The following is a 13,507-nucleotide window of genomic DNA, read 5'->3' on the forward strand; positions in this document are numbered from 1 at the left end:
ATAACACTTCGTAAGGTTTGTTACCCATTACAAATCTCTACTAGCTACCTCCTTTGATGTTCTTGCTCTGTTTGTAGTAACCAAGCACTTTATAGCTCAGTAAAGAATGGAAGGTAGCTCTGAAGAATCAGTTGTGTCATTTGGTGTCAGAAGTATTTTGGCAAAATCTCTTCTGTGATCAGTTTCATTTGGTGATGTCCTGCAGTGAACGGGCATCTGATGATACCCAAGTATTTCCATTTTTAATCTAGTTGTAAGGGAAATGTCTCTAAGAGCGCGAACTATGAAGAGTTCAGCATGGCTTGGTATCAAACACATCATGATTCAGTGTGCTATTTGTGACTTCCTTCTTATTGAAACTGAAAATAGAAAAGCAAATAAGATATTCCAGAGTGTATCTTACTTTTTGATCTGTGTGTGGGATGTCAAACATTGTACTTGTCTTGTGGACAGGATGTGCTTGTATGAGCCTATAAATATGTAAGTATTTGAGAACCTGCACCCAAGTGGCACATGTTGCATGTGACTTGTCTTCTAAGTTTTAAAATGTTGGTGTTTTAATGACTTTGCTAGGTTTGATAGCACCATTTAAATATCAGCACTAATGTAATGCAGAACACAGCATTTTGAACGCAGTGCAGAATCGATGGGGTTGGTTTTTTGTAACCCTATTCACTGTCACAAGAGAAATCCAGCATATGTTGGGGGGAGAGGAGCAAAAGGGCTAACTGTGAGCTCGGCTGTATAATTTGCACACTTAATATGCACACATCCAAATATCCTGGATTTGTTTTGAGCATGCATATACCAAACAGTGTTTTCTTTAATACTGGCTATATATTTAGTATAATTTAACAGGTAAGCACAGCTAACATGATACAAACCCAACGTACAAAGAGCAAATGAGTTACAAGTTAGGCATGAGTAATTGAGCCTGCAAGTCAAAAGCATTTATTTAATCTTCTAAGAAGCAATTTGAGAGATACATCTAACTCGTATGCAGAGCAAGGATGAAAACTGTATGAATTCTGGTTAAGTCTGGACAATCTGGTTTGCAGTAAATACTAACACCGTCACAAAATCAGGGTCACATTATTATTGTCAGATAGGAATGTGGCCTGATTGTAGTAGCAGTCCTTACCACAGCACAAGAAGTTCAAAATGCAGTATAACACTTGTGCAGATTGGTGATACATCAGTCATAGTAAGGCAAATGGTTAAGTGTTATGGGTTTCAATTTCCTTTTAGTAACCCCCCGGAATTGTTTGCATTTCAGTGATACTGTAAAGCATTTCTCTCTTTTGTTTGAACACTTTAGGAGCTTGCCTCAAATGATACTGGCTTATGGTTTTTTTCCCTTTTGATATATGCAATAATGTCAATGAGCAATAAATTGCATGTTGTATGCAAGATATTGGTACTTCATAATAAAGGAAAGGAATACATCTTATTCTGTGAATTTGTCTGTCTTAATACATTGATGGCTTATGTACCTGTAATGAATGCATTGTGAGAGAACATCTTCCTTTGGGTTGAGTTCAGGAACAACTGGTTTATATGGTAACCTGAAATCTCATGCTCCATTCTTTCTGATTTAAAAGAAGATGGAGAGGGAACATGAGGCCTGAAGTCTTTTAAAGGCTGAAATGGACCAGCAATGTACCTTAAACTACAAGTTTTGTTGTGTTTTGAGGAAAACCTCTTATATTGGATAGTATAATTACATTGCACTGTATTGCAAAGCCACATGTTTCAGGACATAAACTGGACACTTGTCTGAAGGCTTTGGGGATAAAGAGCTACTGTTGCGGCACATTATAACGTGATGCACTACACAATCCCTTACTGAATTCTAAGATGGGTAATTCAGTTCCTTAATATGGCCGTTCCCAGATTCTGGATGTGCCATGGACGTACGCTTGGGAAGTGTGAATTGCGTGGTGAAACTCCTCTGAGCATCCTCAGATGAAACTGGTGCTGGTTTGTAACTTTAATTGGCTTCCAAGCACAGGAATTGCTCAAGTTTCTTGGAGTTTTCTTTTGTATTATGCAGTAGTTCAATCCCTAGAAGAAAACACAAAACGTTGCAGTGCTTTTTACTGTTTTCCTCTCATCTTTTAGGGACATTTAGTTCCATTTACAGGGTAATAATTTTACACTTTTAGCGTAGAAAACTACTCACTAACCACCCCCTCTATTTGGAAGTGACTGGGAATGTCTGGAAATGGTATCTGGGGGCAGATTTCTGACTGGTTGAGGAAGGACAGTGGATGCTCATGGGAGGCTTTTGTATTGGCACTGGGCAGCCTTCAACACTCAATAGTGGGAAGGAAGCCCTGAGCATGGCTGGGAACAAGGGATGCCTTTCACTGAGCCGTTCTTAACCCGGCAGCTCTTGCTTCAGGTGTGAGAGACGCCTCTCCCTCGATTGTAGGATACAGAAAGCATGTTGTATATCCAGTTCTGTGTAATGTTTGGTGCAAAGGTGCTCTTCATTTTCTCCCAAATTCAGCTTTTTTTTTTTTTTGGTGTTCTTGCTGAAAACTTGTGGCTTCTGTACTTGTATTGCTGTGATGACTCTGCAGTTTTTCATTGTTTTTAATCTTCACTGTGCAGATCTCCTTTCTTTGGAGGTGGTGGACTGCTGGTCTGAGCATCTTATTTTGCTCTGCTTTATGCTCAGGAAAAGGTATTTGTTACTTGGCTTGGCCTACACAGGGCAAAAACTCTGATCTAGCCAGGGATTAATCAAGTCAATGGTTGGAACAAGCAGTGGTCACTTCTGATGGAGTGTGGTGGTGGAAAGCAGGGAGACAGCACCCGTACAGCTTTATACTTGTGCTCTTATCTCCTGTTCACCCTGAATGGCAATGTCCTTGTTGATGAGAAAGATCTGATTGTGAAAGGTGGGATGTGAATATGGGCTTCAAAGCACTCGAGGAATGTCCGAAAGCAGCTTTTTAATGGAGGTGGTTGTGTAACTTGAAATAGTGCTGGGTAGAGCTGCCTCAGTGGGGTTTAGAGTTCATCGCCATTAATCTTCATGGCCTTTCTCAGGGGAAATGGGAGAGAATCACTCTGGTTTTCCTTTACACCAGACTGGATACAGAGGCTGCAAGAGATGCCTCTCCCAGATTTAAACATGGGTTTTCTGCATCCCAAGTTCAGGTACTCACTGAAGCCTCAGCTCCTTCCTACTGTAATGTCATTTGTAATCCCTCCAGTGACACAGGATGGATCAGTTCTAATTGTTACATACCTATAACGAATGTCTGTGTTGTGCCTTCTGCACTTGACAGCTCCAGAGGCCGCGGCATGGGCTGACCCCTGCAGGGTCTGCACGCACTGTTACTGCAGAGCTGGCTCTTTACCCCATTAGTCGAGGTGGATGGATGGAGCATGCACTCCTCGCTCTGATGCAGATTGAGCTCCATCCTCTGCCTCGCCAAGCATTACACAGCATTTCACATGGTTAAACTGCACCTTCTGGCACTGAGGTGAGGCACTATTAGTGAATCCTGCAGCTGAGACGCTCCTCTTGCCTAGCCGATGTTTAAAGAACATTTTAAGCTTATAGGCATTAACTCCCCGTTACGAATTACTCGCATGTGGATAACGATTTCGCAGTCACACCCCAGCATGCCTGCCCTGCCGCCGTAAGGACTGAAGGTGACCCTCGCTCCGGAACATTAGTTCTGACCCGGCGGCTCTGCTCCTGAGGGTGCCGGAACCAGACCCGCGCTGCGCTCCCTCCGCCGCCCGCACCGCACAGCGAGGTACCGACCGCTCCTACAGGCCTCCGGCGCCCCCGGCCTTACCGCAGCGGGGCCGCCCCGCTCCCGGCTCGGCTCGGCTCAGCCCCTCCCCGCAGGCGCAGGCGCGGAGCGGGCGCCCGGCTGTCGCGAGGGTGTCGTGCAGCGAGCGGGGCCGGCCAGGGGGGACCGGACCGCACCGGACCGGACCGGGGTGACCTGAGGTGAGGTGGAGCGGAGCGGCCTCCTGGGGAGGCGGGCGCTGAAGGAGGGCGCTGGGCAGGGCGCGCTGAGACAGGGGGCGGGCCTGACCTTGCCGGCGGCCGCCGGGTGGATCGGTGCGGCGGCCTCGGCCGCGGCCTTACCTGAGGCGCTTCCCGCGGGCGGGTGCGGTGCGTGCTAGCCCCTTGGGCCTGGCGGGGTTGGGGTTCAGGTGTGGGCAGGGCCGTGAGGGGAGGCCGCAGCCGTGGGTGTCCCCTGCAGGGGCCCGGTGCCGTTCGCTGTCAGCCCTGGTAGGCGGTGTGGGGCTTTATTAACGCTGGGTGTTCGTTACTGAAAGCGCTGTGTAATTGGTGATGCAGAGCCGCACCGGTGCAGTTTGTAACGTGGATGTGTTTTCTGTCCTTGAGAGAACCGGTCTGAGAAGACCCAGTGTGCAGAAGCCATGGGTTTGTCTGCATCCTCCCCGGCTGCGGTGGCTCAGGCACCAAGTGCATCCAAGCAACATCACACGGCATCGCTGCCTTCAGAATGTCCGATGCATCAGGAAAAGATGACTGGTAATTACTGTTGAGACTTAAGTAAACTCTTAGCGGGGAGCACTGTGCCCAGTGCTGCGCTCCTCCTTACGAGAGACAAGGAGCTACTGGAGAGGGTCCAGCAGAGCCAACAAGGATGCTCAGGGGTCTGGAGCATCTCTCTTGTGAGCAGGGATTGCAGGAGCTGGGACTGGTTAGCCTGGAGAAGAGCAGCCTGAGAGGGGATCTCATCAATGCAGATCAGTAGCTCAAAGGCGGGTGCCAGGAGGATGGTGCCAGACTCTTTCCAGTGGCGCCCAGCGACAGGGTGAGGAGCAAATGGCCAAAAACTAACACAGGGCAAGTTTCATCTCAACATGAGGAAGAGCTGCTTTACGTGAGGATGTCAGAGCCCTGGCACAGGCTGCCCAGGGGGTTGTGGAGTCTCCCTCTCTGGAGACATCCCAAACCCACTATGGACACATTCCTGTGTGCCCTGCACACAGTGTCCTGTGGCAGGGGTTGGACTGGGTGATCTCCAGAGGTGCTTGCTGTATAACCTCTGGGTTTCACAGCAACTGTCTCGTTTCACAGGGGTCCTGCAGTCTGTTCCCATCTAGCCACACACCCAGAAAGGGCCAGGGTTGTGCAGAGATGGTAACTGGCAGCAGGCAGTTGTCACTACCTGGGAAGGGGCAGCAGAAGGGTGCAGTGAGGTGGATGGAGAAGGAGCACATCAGCTCTTTCACTGGCACATTCAGCACTGCCGTGGAAATGTTAGCTACAAACAGTTCAGTATAGGGGCCACCATGGGGTGGGGATCGAGTATTCAAGGACTGCAGAAGAAGCCTAGATCTTACCATGGTGATAGGTCCTAAAACACAGGAAAGAACAGTTTAAACTGTGGCAAAGCTCATAAGAAAAGTGAAATACCGATTTGCATTAACATGAGCGTTCAATGAACTGTTTTCCACTTCCTTGTCATGTCTTAGTTTCCTTTGTAGCAAAATACATCCTGTTTTTTCCTGTATTTCAGGGTGTCCAATGCACATGAAGACTCCTGATCATAGAACTGAGAACGCAGATGTTCCTGCACATCAAGAAAGAGCATATGAATATGTAGCATGTCCAGTGACTGGTGCATCTCAGATGAACAATGACATAGATCCTAGCAATATGGTAACTTCTGATTGCTTCAACTCTTTTCTTTGTCTTGTTTGTTCTGAAATACCCTCCCCAAAATGTTAATGGTGATACTGTCCAAGGTAAATAATGTTACTTTTTAAACACTGCTTTTTTCTCATTTTGTATGCAAATACTTCAATCAGACCACGTTAGACCTTCTTTAACATCCTCTTCTTCAAATTAACATCTTTTTCCAGTTTGTGAATACCTTTTGCTGTCTGTTTTCTATCTGCTAGTTATATGCATGGTTGTTGTGCTGCATCAGTGAGTTCTGTGTGCTAGCAGTATGGGTAAGCTCTCGTTCAGGTCTCTCCAAGATTTTCTGTGATTTATAGAAAGCACTACTCTTTTGGAACTTGAAGGGTTCCTTTAGGTTTTCAGGTGATGAACTCATCCAAAGAGTTCTCCTGCAGAAGAGAAAGGTAATTCTGGTAGACTTAAATAAAGGCTGAACTTAATCTTTTTAGCAGCTGATGAATTGTGCTTTTAATTCTGTTTTTTCTTTTCAAACACCGTAACATAAGAACATGTTCATACTGAAGGTTGTTGTTGATTCTCTTTGTTTTCTAGATGCCTCCTCCTAATCAGCAGCCATCCCCAGGTCAACCCTTTCCATTGTCAACTGTTAGAGAAGAATCTTCCATTCCTAGAGCACATTCTGACAAGAAATGGGTCTACCCTTCAGAGCAAATGTTCTGGAATGCTATGCTAAGAAAAGGGTAAATACACTCTGAGTTACCAGATGGAATGTGAGAGTCTGAAATTCATGAAGGAATATCATTAGTTATTATTAATCAGTATTATTGAAGAGTTTGTGAACTCTTAAATGATTGTTTTTATACACAGCTTTATTTTAAAGGGTGAGCTGGTCTCAAAGGCCACGTCTCCTCCAGTGAGCAGCAAGATGATGGAGCATTCCAGGCAACTGCCACAACTCAGTGCACAGGTGTAGAGAATCTGTGTGATTGCCAGCTTTCAGACTCAGTTGGCTTCATGCTAATCCTTTGAACCCATAGTAAAGATTGTGAGAACATCTAATCTGACTTTGCAGAGATGCTAAAAGTGTGGAAATGGTTTGACAAGTAGAGGTTTTCAGTCAGTAAACAAACCTCAGTGTAGGCAAGATCTGAATGATAAATGTCTCCTGTGGTTTGGAAAGCCTTCTGTGCTGCTGTTTTCTTACTCTTTTGTAATTGTTTGTCATTCTCAAACAGATCAACTTTAAAGATGGTTATGGTTAAAACAGTAGTAATTTGTTCTGCGTATCGGTGGTGTTCTTAAGACAATATAGCAGTCTGTATGGAACACCCAAGTTTCAATTCTGTAAACACTTAAATGTCTTTAGTGTTACGCCTGTTGAAAAGCAAATGCGCCTGTAGTTAATAGTGCAGGGTTGGAGAGATGAAAGGCATTTCTAAGTGTATGCAAAATGTATTGATACAGGATTTGTGTGCATTAGGAATGCAAGTGGGATTTTTCCAACTCATTTTTACAAATACCATGGATGTGCTGATGTTTGCACACTCTGATAAGTTTCTGATCCCGTTAAGATGTTAATTTATCTCCCTAGAATCTGTGGATCTTGATGGGGGTAACTTTGATAGTGATTCTCAAGATGCTTAAGCAGATGAGCCAGAAGTTCCCCTACTTGCTTTGTGTCTTTGCATAAAACCTTAAACCTCTTGATTCAAAAGCCCTCTAGATAAAGGGAGGAAGGTGGAGTAGTTACACTGTAATGTTTGTAAGCTGTTCTCAAATGCTTCTCTCTCAGATGGAGGTGGAAAGATGATGACATAACAGGTGAAGACATGACCAACATTATTAAGATTCACAACCAAAATAATGAGCAAGCCTGGAAGGAGATTCTGAAATGGGAAGCTCTCCATGCTATGTATGTACATAGGGGATGAAAAGCAAATCCTTTGGTTTAGCTCTTGGTCTTGTAAGTTTTGGAGAATAGACTTTATGTTATCAAAAAGGTATGAGATGTAAATTTTGATTAAAAGTTTGTAAACCAGTCACTTTTTAGGTCAGGACAGGCCTTCTTCCTAGAAGAGACAGACTAGTTAAGCATTCCGTATGTAGAAATTGTTCTCTGGAATTCCATGATCTGTGTTACACTGGTTTAGATTGTGGTTTTCTGTTCTTTCATCTACTGAATCTGTGGATTAGATTTGTTGAGAAGTGCTCTGTAGGTAAATCAGAATGATGGTGTGGAGCATGTTAAAGGTTCTGTATCATACCAGCAGTAAGTGCTGTCAGAAAGTGGGGAGCTTTTCCAATGTTAAGATGGTGGTTTAGATCACTTGTAATTAATTTTTTACTGTTGCTTTTTCTCCTATATGGTTTTTCTGTTACTAAACCAAACTGCCGTAGTGGTTTAAACACTTTCTTTATGAACTGTCTACACAGGGAATGTCCATGTGGACCATCACTGGTGCGGTTTGGAGGCAAAGCAAAGGAGTATTCACCAAGAGCCAGAATACGTTCATGGATGGGGTACGTGGGCAGGAGGCAGGTCTTCTGTTGAGGTGGGAGTGCTGGGAGATGTGTCTGAAAACATGGTGTAGAATTAAGCTGTTTCAGAACTGGAATTGCAAGTTCTAATTACCAGAAGTACTAGTGGGGATCTTATGCCAGTATCTGGATAAGTAAAACTCAAACAGGATTTCCACTCCATCTCCCTGCTTCATAATATCCATTAATATATCTGCATGGTCCATTCTCTGTCTTTCCAGATACGAACTTCCCTTCGACAGGCATGATTGGATTGTTGACCGATGTGGAAAGGAAGTGCGATACGTTATTGATTACTATGATGGTGGAGCAGTAGACAAGAACTACCAGTTCACTATCCTGGATGTTCGCCCTGCCTTTGACTCCCTCTCAGCTGTATGGGACAGAATGAAGGTAGCTTGGTGGCGGTGGACTTCCTAACTACTCCTGTGGTGTGTAATCAAAATGTGAACCACTCTCCTAGAGTAAGGATGAGTGAATATTAGGACTTGATATAGGAGTTCAATGCAACTGTTGATGTTTTTGTCATCACCACTGTTCTTTGGGTGGTGGGAAGGGAGGGTGGGGAAATGCGTTGTTTTGAAAGAATAAAGTGATAGTAGCAAAAACTTGTATCTTAATTTTCTTAAGAGCTGGGGAAGGTATTCTTACTTTGTCACAGGTGCTCAGAAAGCTTGCCTTCATTTCCTGACTCCAGTGCTGCACCACATCCATTAACTACCTGAGCCTGACTGGAGTTCTGAGTATTACATAGTGAAAACTGGAAATGTCAAAACCAATTTAACATAGTTCAGTACTTGGATACTGACATGATGAATAAAGGGACTGTTCCAAACTGCATGTTTTATTACCTGTATAAAACCATTTATTTGTTTCACATGGGCACTTTACCTATTCAAATATGTGCTTCCTCAGAAAACTTTAGTCCAGTTTATTGTGTTAAAAGAAGTATAGTAGGAGTATTTTTGAAGGTATGCTAAATTGATAAGGAGGGTATACTCATGCCTTAATCTGCAATCTGTCTTTGAACAAGAGAACATTTGTTAGAAGCAGAAAGTGTCAGTTATTCTAAAAGGAGATAAAATTAATATTTAATGGCTATTTATTCTGAGTATTTAAAAGATTTGGTTTCTGATGTAAGAAAAGAGTATTCTTAATATTTTCATGTCTTTAATGTGTGTCTCATGTAATAAGTTCAGGGCAGAATTAAGCCTTATTTAAATAACCTGTTGTGTGATGCATCTTTATTTTGCATCTTGCCTTCATCAACTGAACCATAGTGTGGGGTTTTTCTATACTACAGAATTGCACAAAGGTGTATGACTACACAGTCCTATATATTTCTGCATAGTGGTTGCAGTGAGGGATTTTACAGATGTGTGCATAACTTGGCTAAAAGGGTATTGAGAAAGCCAAGGAATAAGGTTGATTTGAGGGTTTCCTAAGAGTGATCCGTGTTAATGCTGTGTGGCTTAAAGATTTGATTAATGTTCATGCTTAATAAGGGAAACTTAACTTTTTATAAGACTTCCACTGTAATAGCTTTAAATTTGCATGGCTTGCTAAATTTCAGGTGCCACATGCCGCTAAATTTAAATGATTCCTTCCTTTCAGCATAGATTGCTCCTGAGAATGAGTCTTCCACACAAAACACTTGGGAATGGAAGATGGAAGAGAGTTTCACATTGTAGCTTCTCAAATGGGAGAAGCTACGTGAAACTTCCCAACCTTAACAGGGAACCAGCTGTACTTTCATATTTGGAAAGTGGCTATTTTTAACTGAGGGGAAAGCTCCTCAATGTTCCAGTCAAGTAACTTGCCGTTTAGGAAAAAATTGTGCAGGAAAGCTTCTATAGTTTAAGGGTACTGGTTGAGATGAATGGTTCCCACTTCAGAACCAGCTGTCCTGCATGGTAGGAATAAATACTACCCAGAAGTCCAAATCTTAAGAGAAAAACACACTTTTACCCTTATCCACTCCTTAATTGTTTTTCAGTGATTCATACATACATACATATATATATGTATATATAAAAATGAGAAATAGTTTTGGGGAAATAAAAATCATCTGAGTAAGCAATGCATGCATGAGATTTGAGAAGTGTGTGAGCTTGGATGAAGTGTATCTGATAGTGAAAGAGCTGCTTCTCTCTCTTGTAACAGTGAAGACTGAGGCTCGTTCTTTTTGAGGTGCGTTGTTTTTGTTGTAGGATTATGCATCAGTAACTTGGCACACACAGAACTGTGTATTTCTCACAACTAAAGAGGGAAAAAGCACACCAGTGGAGGGAGTGCTTCAGGAGCTTCCAGAGAATGAGTTTGGATGATCTGGGAAGTGTGATGCTGAAATTGTGATAGCTGCTAACTCTGGTGAAAGGTGTCTCATGCCACATGCCTGGATTGAAAACGGCTCTTTTCTGTGCTGCTCTTAATGAAATGTACCACTTGGAGTCTCCTTTTTGTTTGATGACAAATAAATATACTTTTCTTAACTTTGGTATTTGGTGACTGTATTTTTATCTGTAAGAATCATTGAGATGAGCTCTTGCATGTGTCATACGAGACTGTATTCTGTTAGAACTAATCATATCCTTATATATACTACTCATCTATTTAGGTCAATACAGAAGAGCCAAGGACTAAATTCATGTGCAGCAGCACTCAACAGAAGAGCATATGACAGCAAATATATTCATCCTGATTCTGGGTAGCTTCTGAAGAGAGGAATGCAAGGAATTACAAGGTTTTTTAACAGTCCTTGAAGTAGAAATTAATGTAATATCTACAAGCAGTAAGACTGAAGGAAGCAAACATGGAGTTTTCCCTTTTTGTTTTGAGTTACTTTATGCCTGATGTTGGCAGTTCACTGTTTCTTAGAAGATGGGTGTTGGAGTGATCAGAATTCTAATGTCAACTTGAAAAACTAATATAAGTTGATGTGGTTTTACCCTTTGGGGGATGTTTGAGCAGTAAAACTATTGTCTAGGCTACATTCAAGTTAATGTAACTTATATCCTTTCTTTGTAAGTATGGACAGGTGTGGGGAGTTCATGAAGCTCAAACAAGTGAAGATATATCCTTATCAGGCCCTTTCAGGGAATTTTGCAGCAGCAGCAGGTTCCCAGTCAGGCTGAAACAGAAATTTAGAACCCAGGATCTCAAACCAGGTTAACCTTGTGCATGTTCAAAAGGGAAAATATGGTCACTGTCACTAAATCAGTTGTGCATTTACACAGTTCACCTAAGCTCTGCTATAATGTGCCAAAGCCCCACTTGACCTATTGTGTTTGACTCTTGCAGTTGAAACAAGTTATTGCTCTCCAGGCCTGCAGCTGAAGATGTGTCCTTCAAGGATATTTTGGTGCTCAGGAACTGCAAATCTGTTGCTGATTGATGGAGAAGGACTCCTGCATTAACACTCCAACCATAATCAGGTCTTGGGTCATACATACATAGACAAGAGTAGTACTGATCTTTACTCCCTGGAGCAGGAGGCACCTCTGCATTCAAATACCTGGGTTTGACCTCTTGCTGTTGCATTGCTGCACGCAGATAGTGACTACCCTGCAGTTAGGGTGATGCCAGTCTAGAGAGGCACCCAACACAGCATGGCTGTGCTCACAACACCCTCCCTACTCAGTAACATTGACCCAACTCTGCTCTTCCACAGTATGCCTCTGGCCAACACAAGTGCCTTGTAACTACAGAGTAGTTCACAGGTTTGTCATGCTGGAATGCCTGGAGTTCCTGCTTATGTTTAGTCATCCTATGATATTTTCCCCTTGCATTGCACTAGCAGGCAGTTTGAAAAGGGGGGCTCTTCTGTCTCTATCTATCTATCTATCTATCTATCTATCTATCTATCTATCTATCTATCTACCTATCTATCTATCTAATCTCCCTCTCCCCTAGAAACAGCTTTACTCCTTCCTTTCATACTATGCCAGTAGTGCTAGCTTCAATCTTGGCTAACTTTTCAGTTAAGCTCTACAGTTTCTGCCTTGCTTTGCTACAGAAGAAACTGTCTTGCTGAGAAGAAGGTATTTGTGCCCCTTGTTGATTATTACTGTTTTTTACTGCCAAAGCAAAGTGTTCTAGACTAACGTTTTTGGATTCTGGTGTGAAAGAGGGATGCTAGTTTAGTGTGAAATGGGGTAATAATGCAGTCTGGTGCTTACATAATGTATTCATTATAAGGACTTTAATGTGTTCTGTAAATAATTAGTTAAAGTCTAAAATATGATGATGAATATTGTTCTGCTTCCAAAAGGTGTGAGAGTGGTAAAGGATCTCTGGGTGCTCTGAAAACCACCATGAATAGTCTGTCATCTTACGCACTCCCATTTTGTTTGTTCACTCTAGTGTCAAAAGTGTGGGGAATAATACCTAATGTGCCCAGGTTCAAAAGATGGAGGTGCAGATCCTAAGGTTACTGACGCTCAGCAGCTAAACTTGCAGGAACTGGAAAACTAAGGAGCACTGCTCTTCCTAGTGCTGTGTTTCTTCCTAGAGGGCAGAAATGCCCCTGTCAGAAACACCATTCCTTTACTTTTTTAAAGAGTCCCCAACATTTACTAAGTTAAATTACACTTTAATTCTTTGTCTCTCTTTGCTTACACCTGGAGGCAAATCCATGTAGTGATGTTCCACAAGCAGATGTACTTGATGTGGAAGCTGAACTTACTGTGAGGGTAGAATATACTGTTCGTAAGCTGTGCTTATGTGTTCAGTATCATACCTTTCCCTACCCACAAGTATCTTTACCTATGCCCTCTTTAAAAATCGATAGCATTGTTAGTTTTCTACAAAGTTTTAGTAGGCAACTTCATGTATTTTTACTCTTGCTGAAAAAAGAAGTGTGTTCTGTTTGTTATTCTGTCTTACTTTGTACAAGGTAAATTGTAGGCAAAGCTCTACATGCAGTGAATCAAGTAAGTATTGACTCTTTTGGCAGTGTTAGTAATAACAGGTACATATGGGCATACCAGCTATGTCCATTTTGTAAGAAGGATCATTTTTCGTTTGCATTAGATGGTTAATGACTTCTATCTGCATCTCCTTCAAGAAAAACAAATGGCTTGCCAAACTCTTAGAGAAAGAATCTTAAATTCTTTTATGAATGTGACAGATGCATCGATTTGGACTTACTACTTGTACATTGAATTCTATAGAAGCTTGTGGGCAGAGTACTAGCCTTGACTCCAAACCTAAACGTGTGGCCTTGAGCGTGTGTGAAAAGATGCATTATTTACATGGAATCATAGAATGGTTTGGGTTGGAAAGGATCTTAAGATCATCCAGTTCCAACCCTGGCCA

General features: G+C 42.6%; 1 protein-coding gene across 1 annotated transcript; it reads left to right on the top strand.

Moving 5' to 3' along the window:
* The first annotated feature begins 4,392 nt into the window (after window positions 1-4,392).
* LOC130595757 (holocytochrome c-type synthase) lies at window positions 4,393-10,683 on the top strand. The gene is made up of 6 exons (XM_057402766.1): window positions 4,393-4,531; window positions 5,526-5,668; window positions 6,245-6,393; window positions 7,446-7,565; window positions 8,087-8,173; window positions 8,413-10,683. The coding sequence occupies exons 1-6, from the start codon at window positions 4,417-4,419 to the stop codon at window positions 8,609-8,611; spliced, it is 813 nt and encodes a 270-aa protein (XP_057258749.1). The 5' UTR covers window positions 4,393-4,416; the 3' UTR covers window positions 8,612-10,683.
* The last annotated feature ends 2,824 nt before the right edge of the window (window positions 10,684-13,507 follow it).

This window comes from Pezoporus wallicus, unplaced genomic scaffold (genome assembly GCF_028554395.1).
Source record: "Pezoporus wallicus isolate ANWC-B61680 ecotype Strahan unplaced genomic scaffold, APGP_CSIRO_Pwel_v1 contig_8333, whole genome shotgun sequence".
NCBI classification, from domain to species: domain Eukaryota; kingdom Metazoa; phylum Chordata; class Aves; order Psittaciformes; family Psittacidae; genus Pezoporus; species Pezoporus wallicus.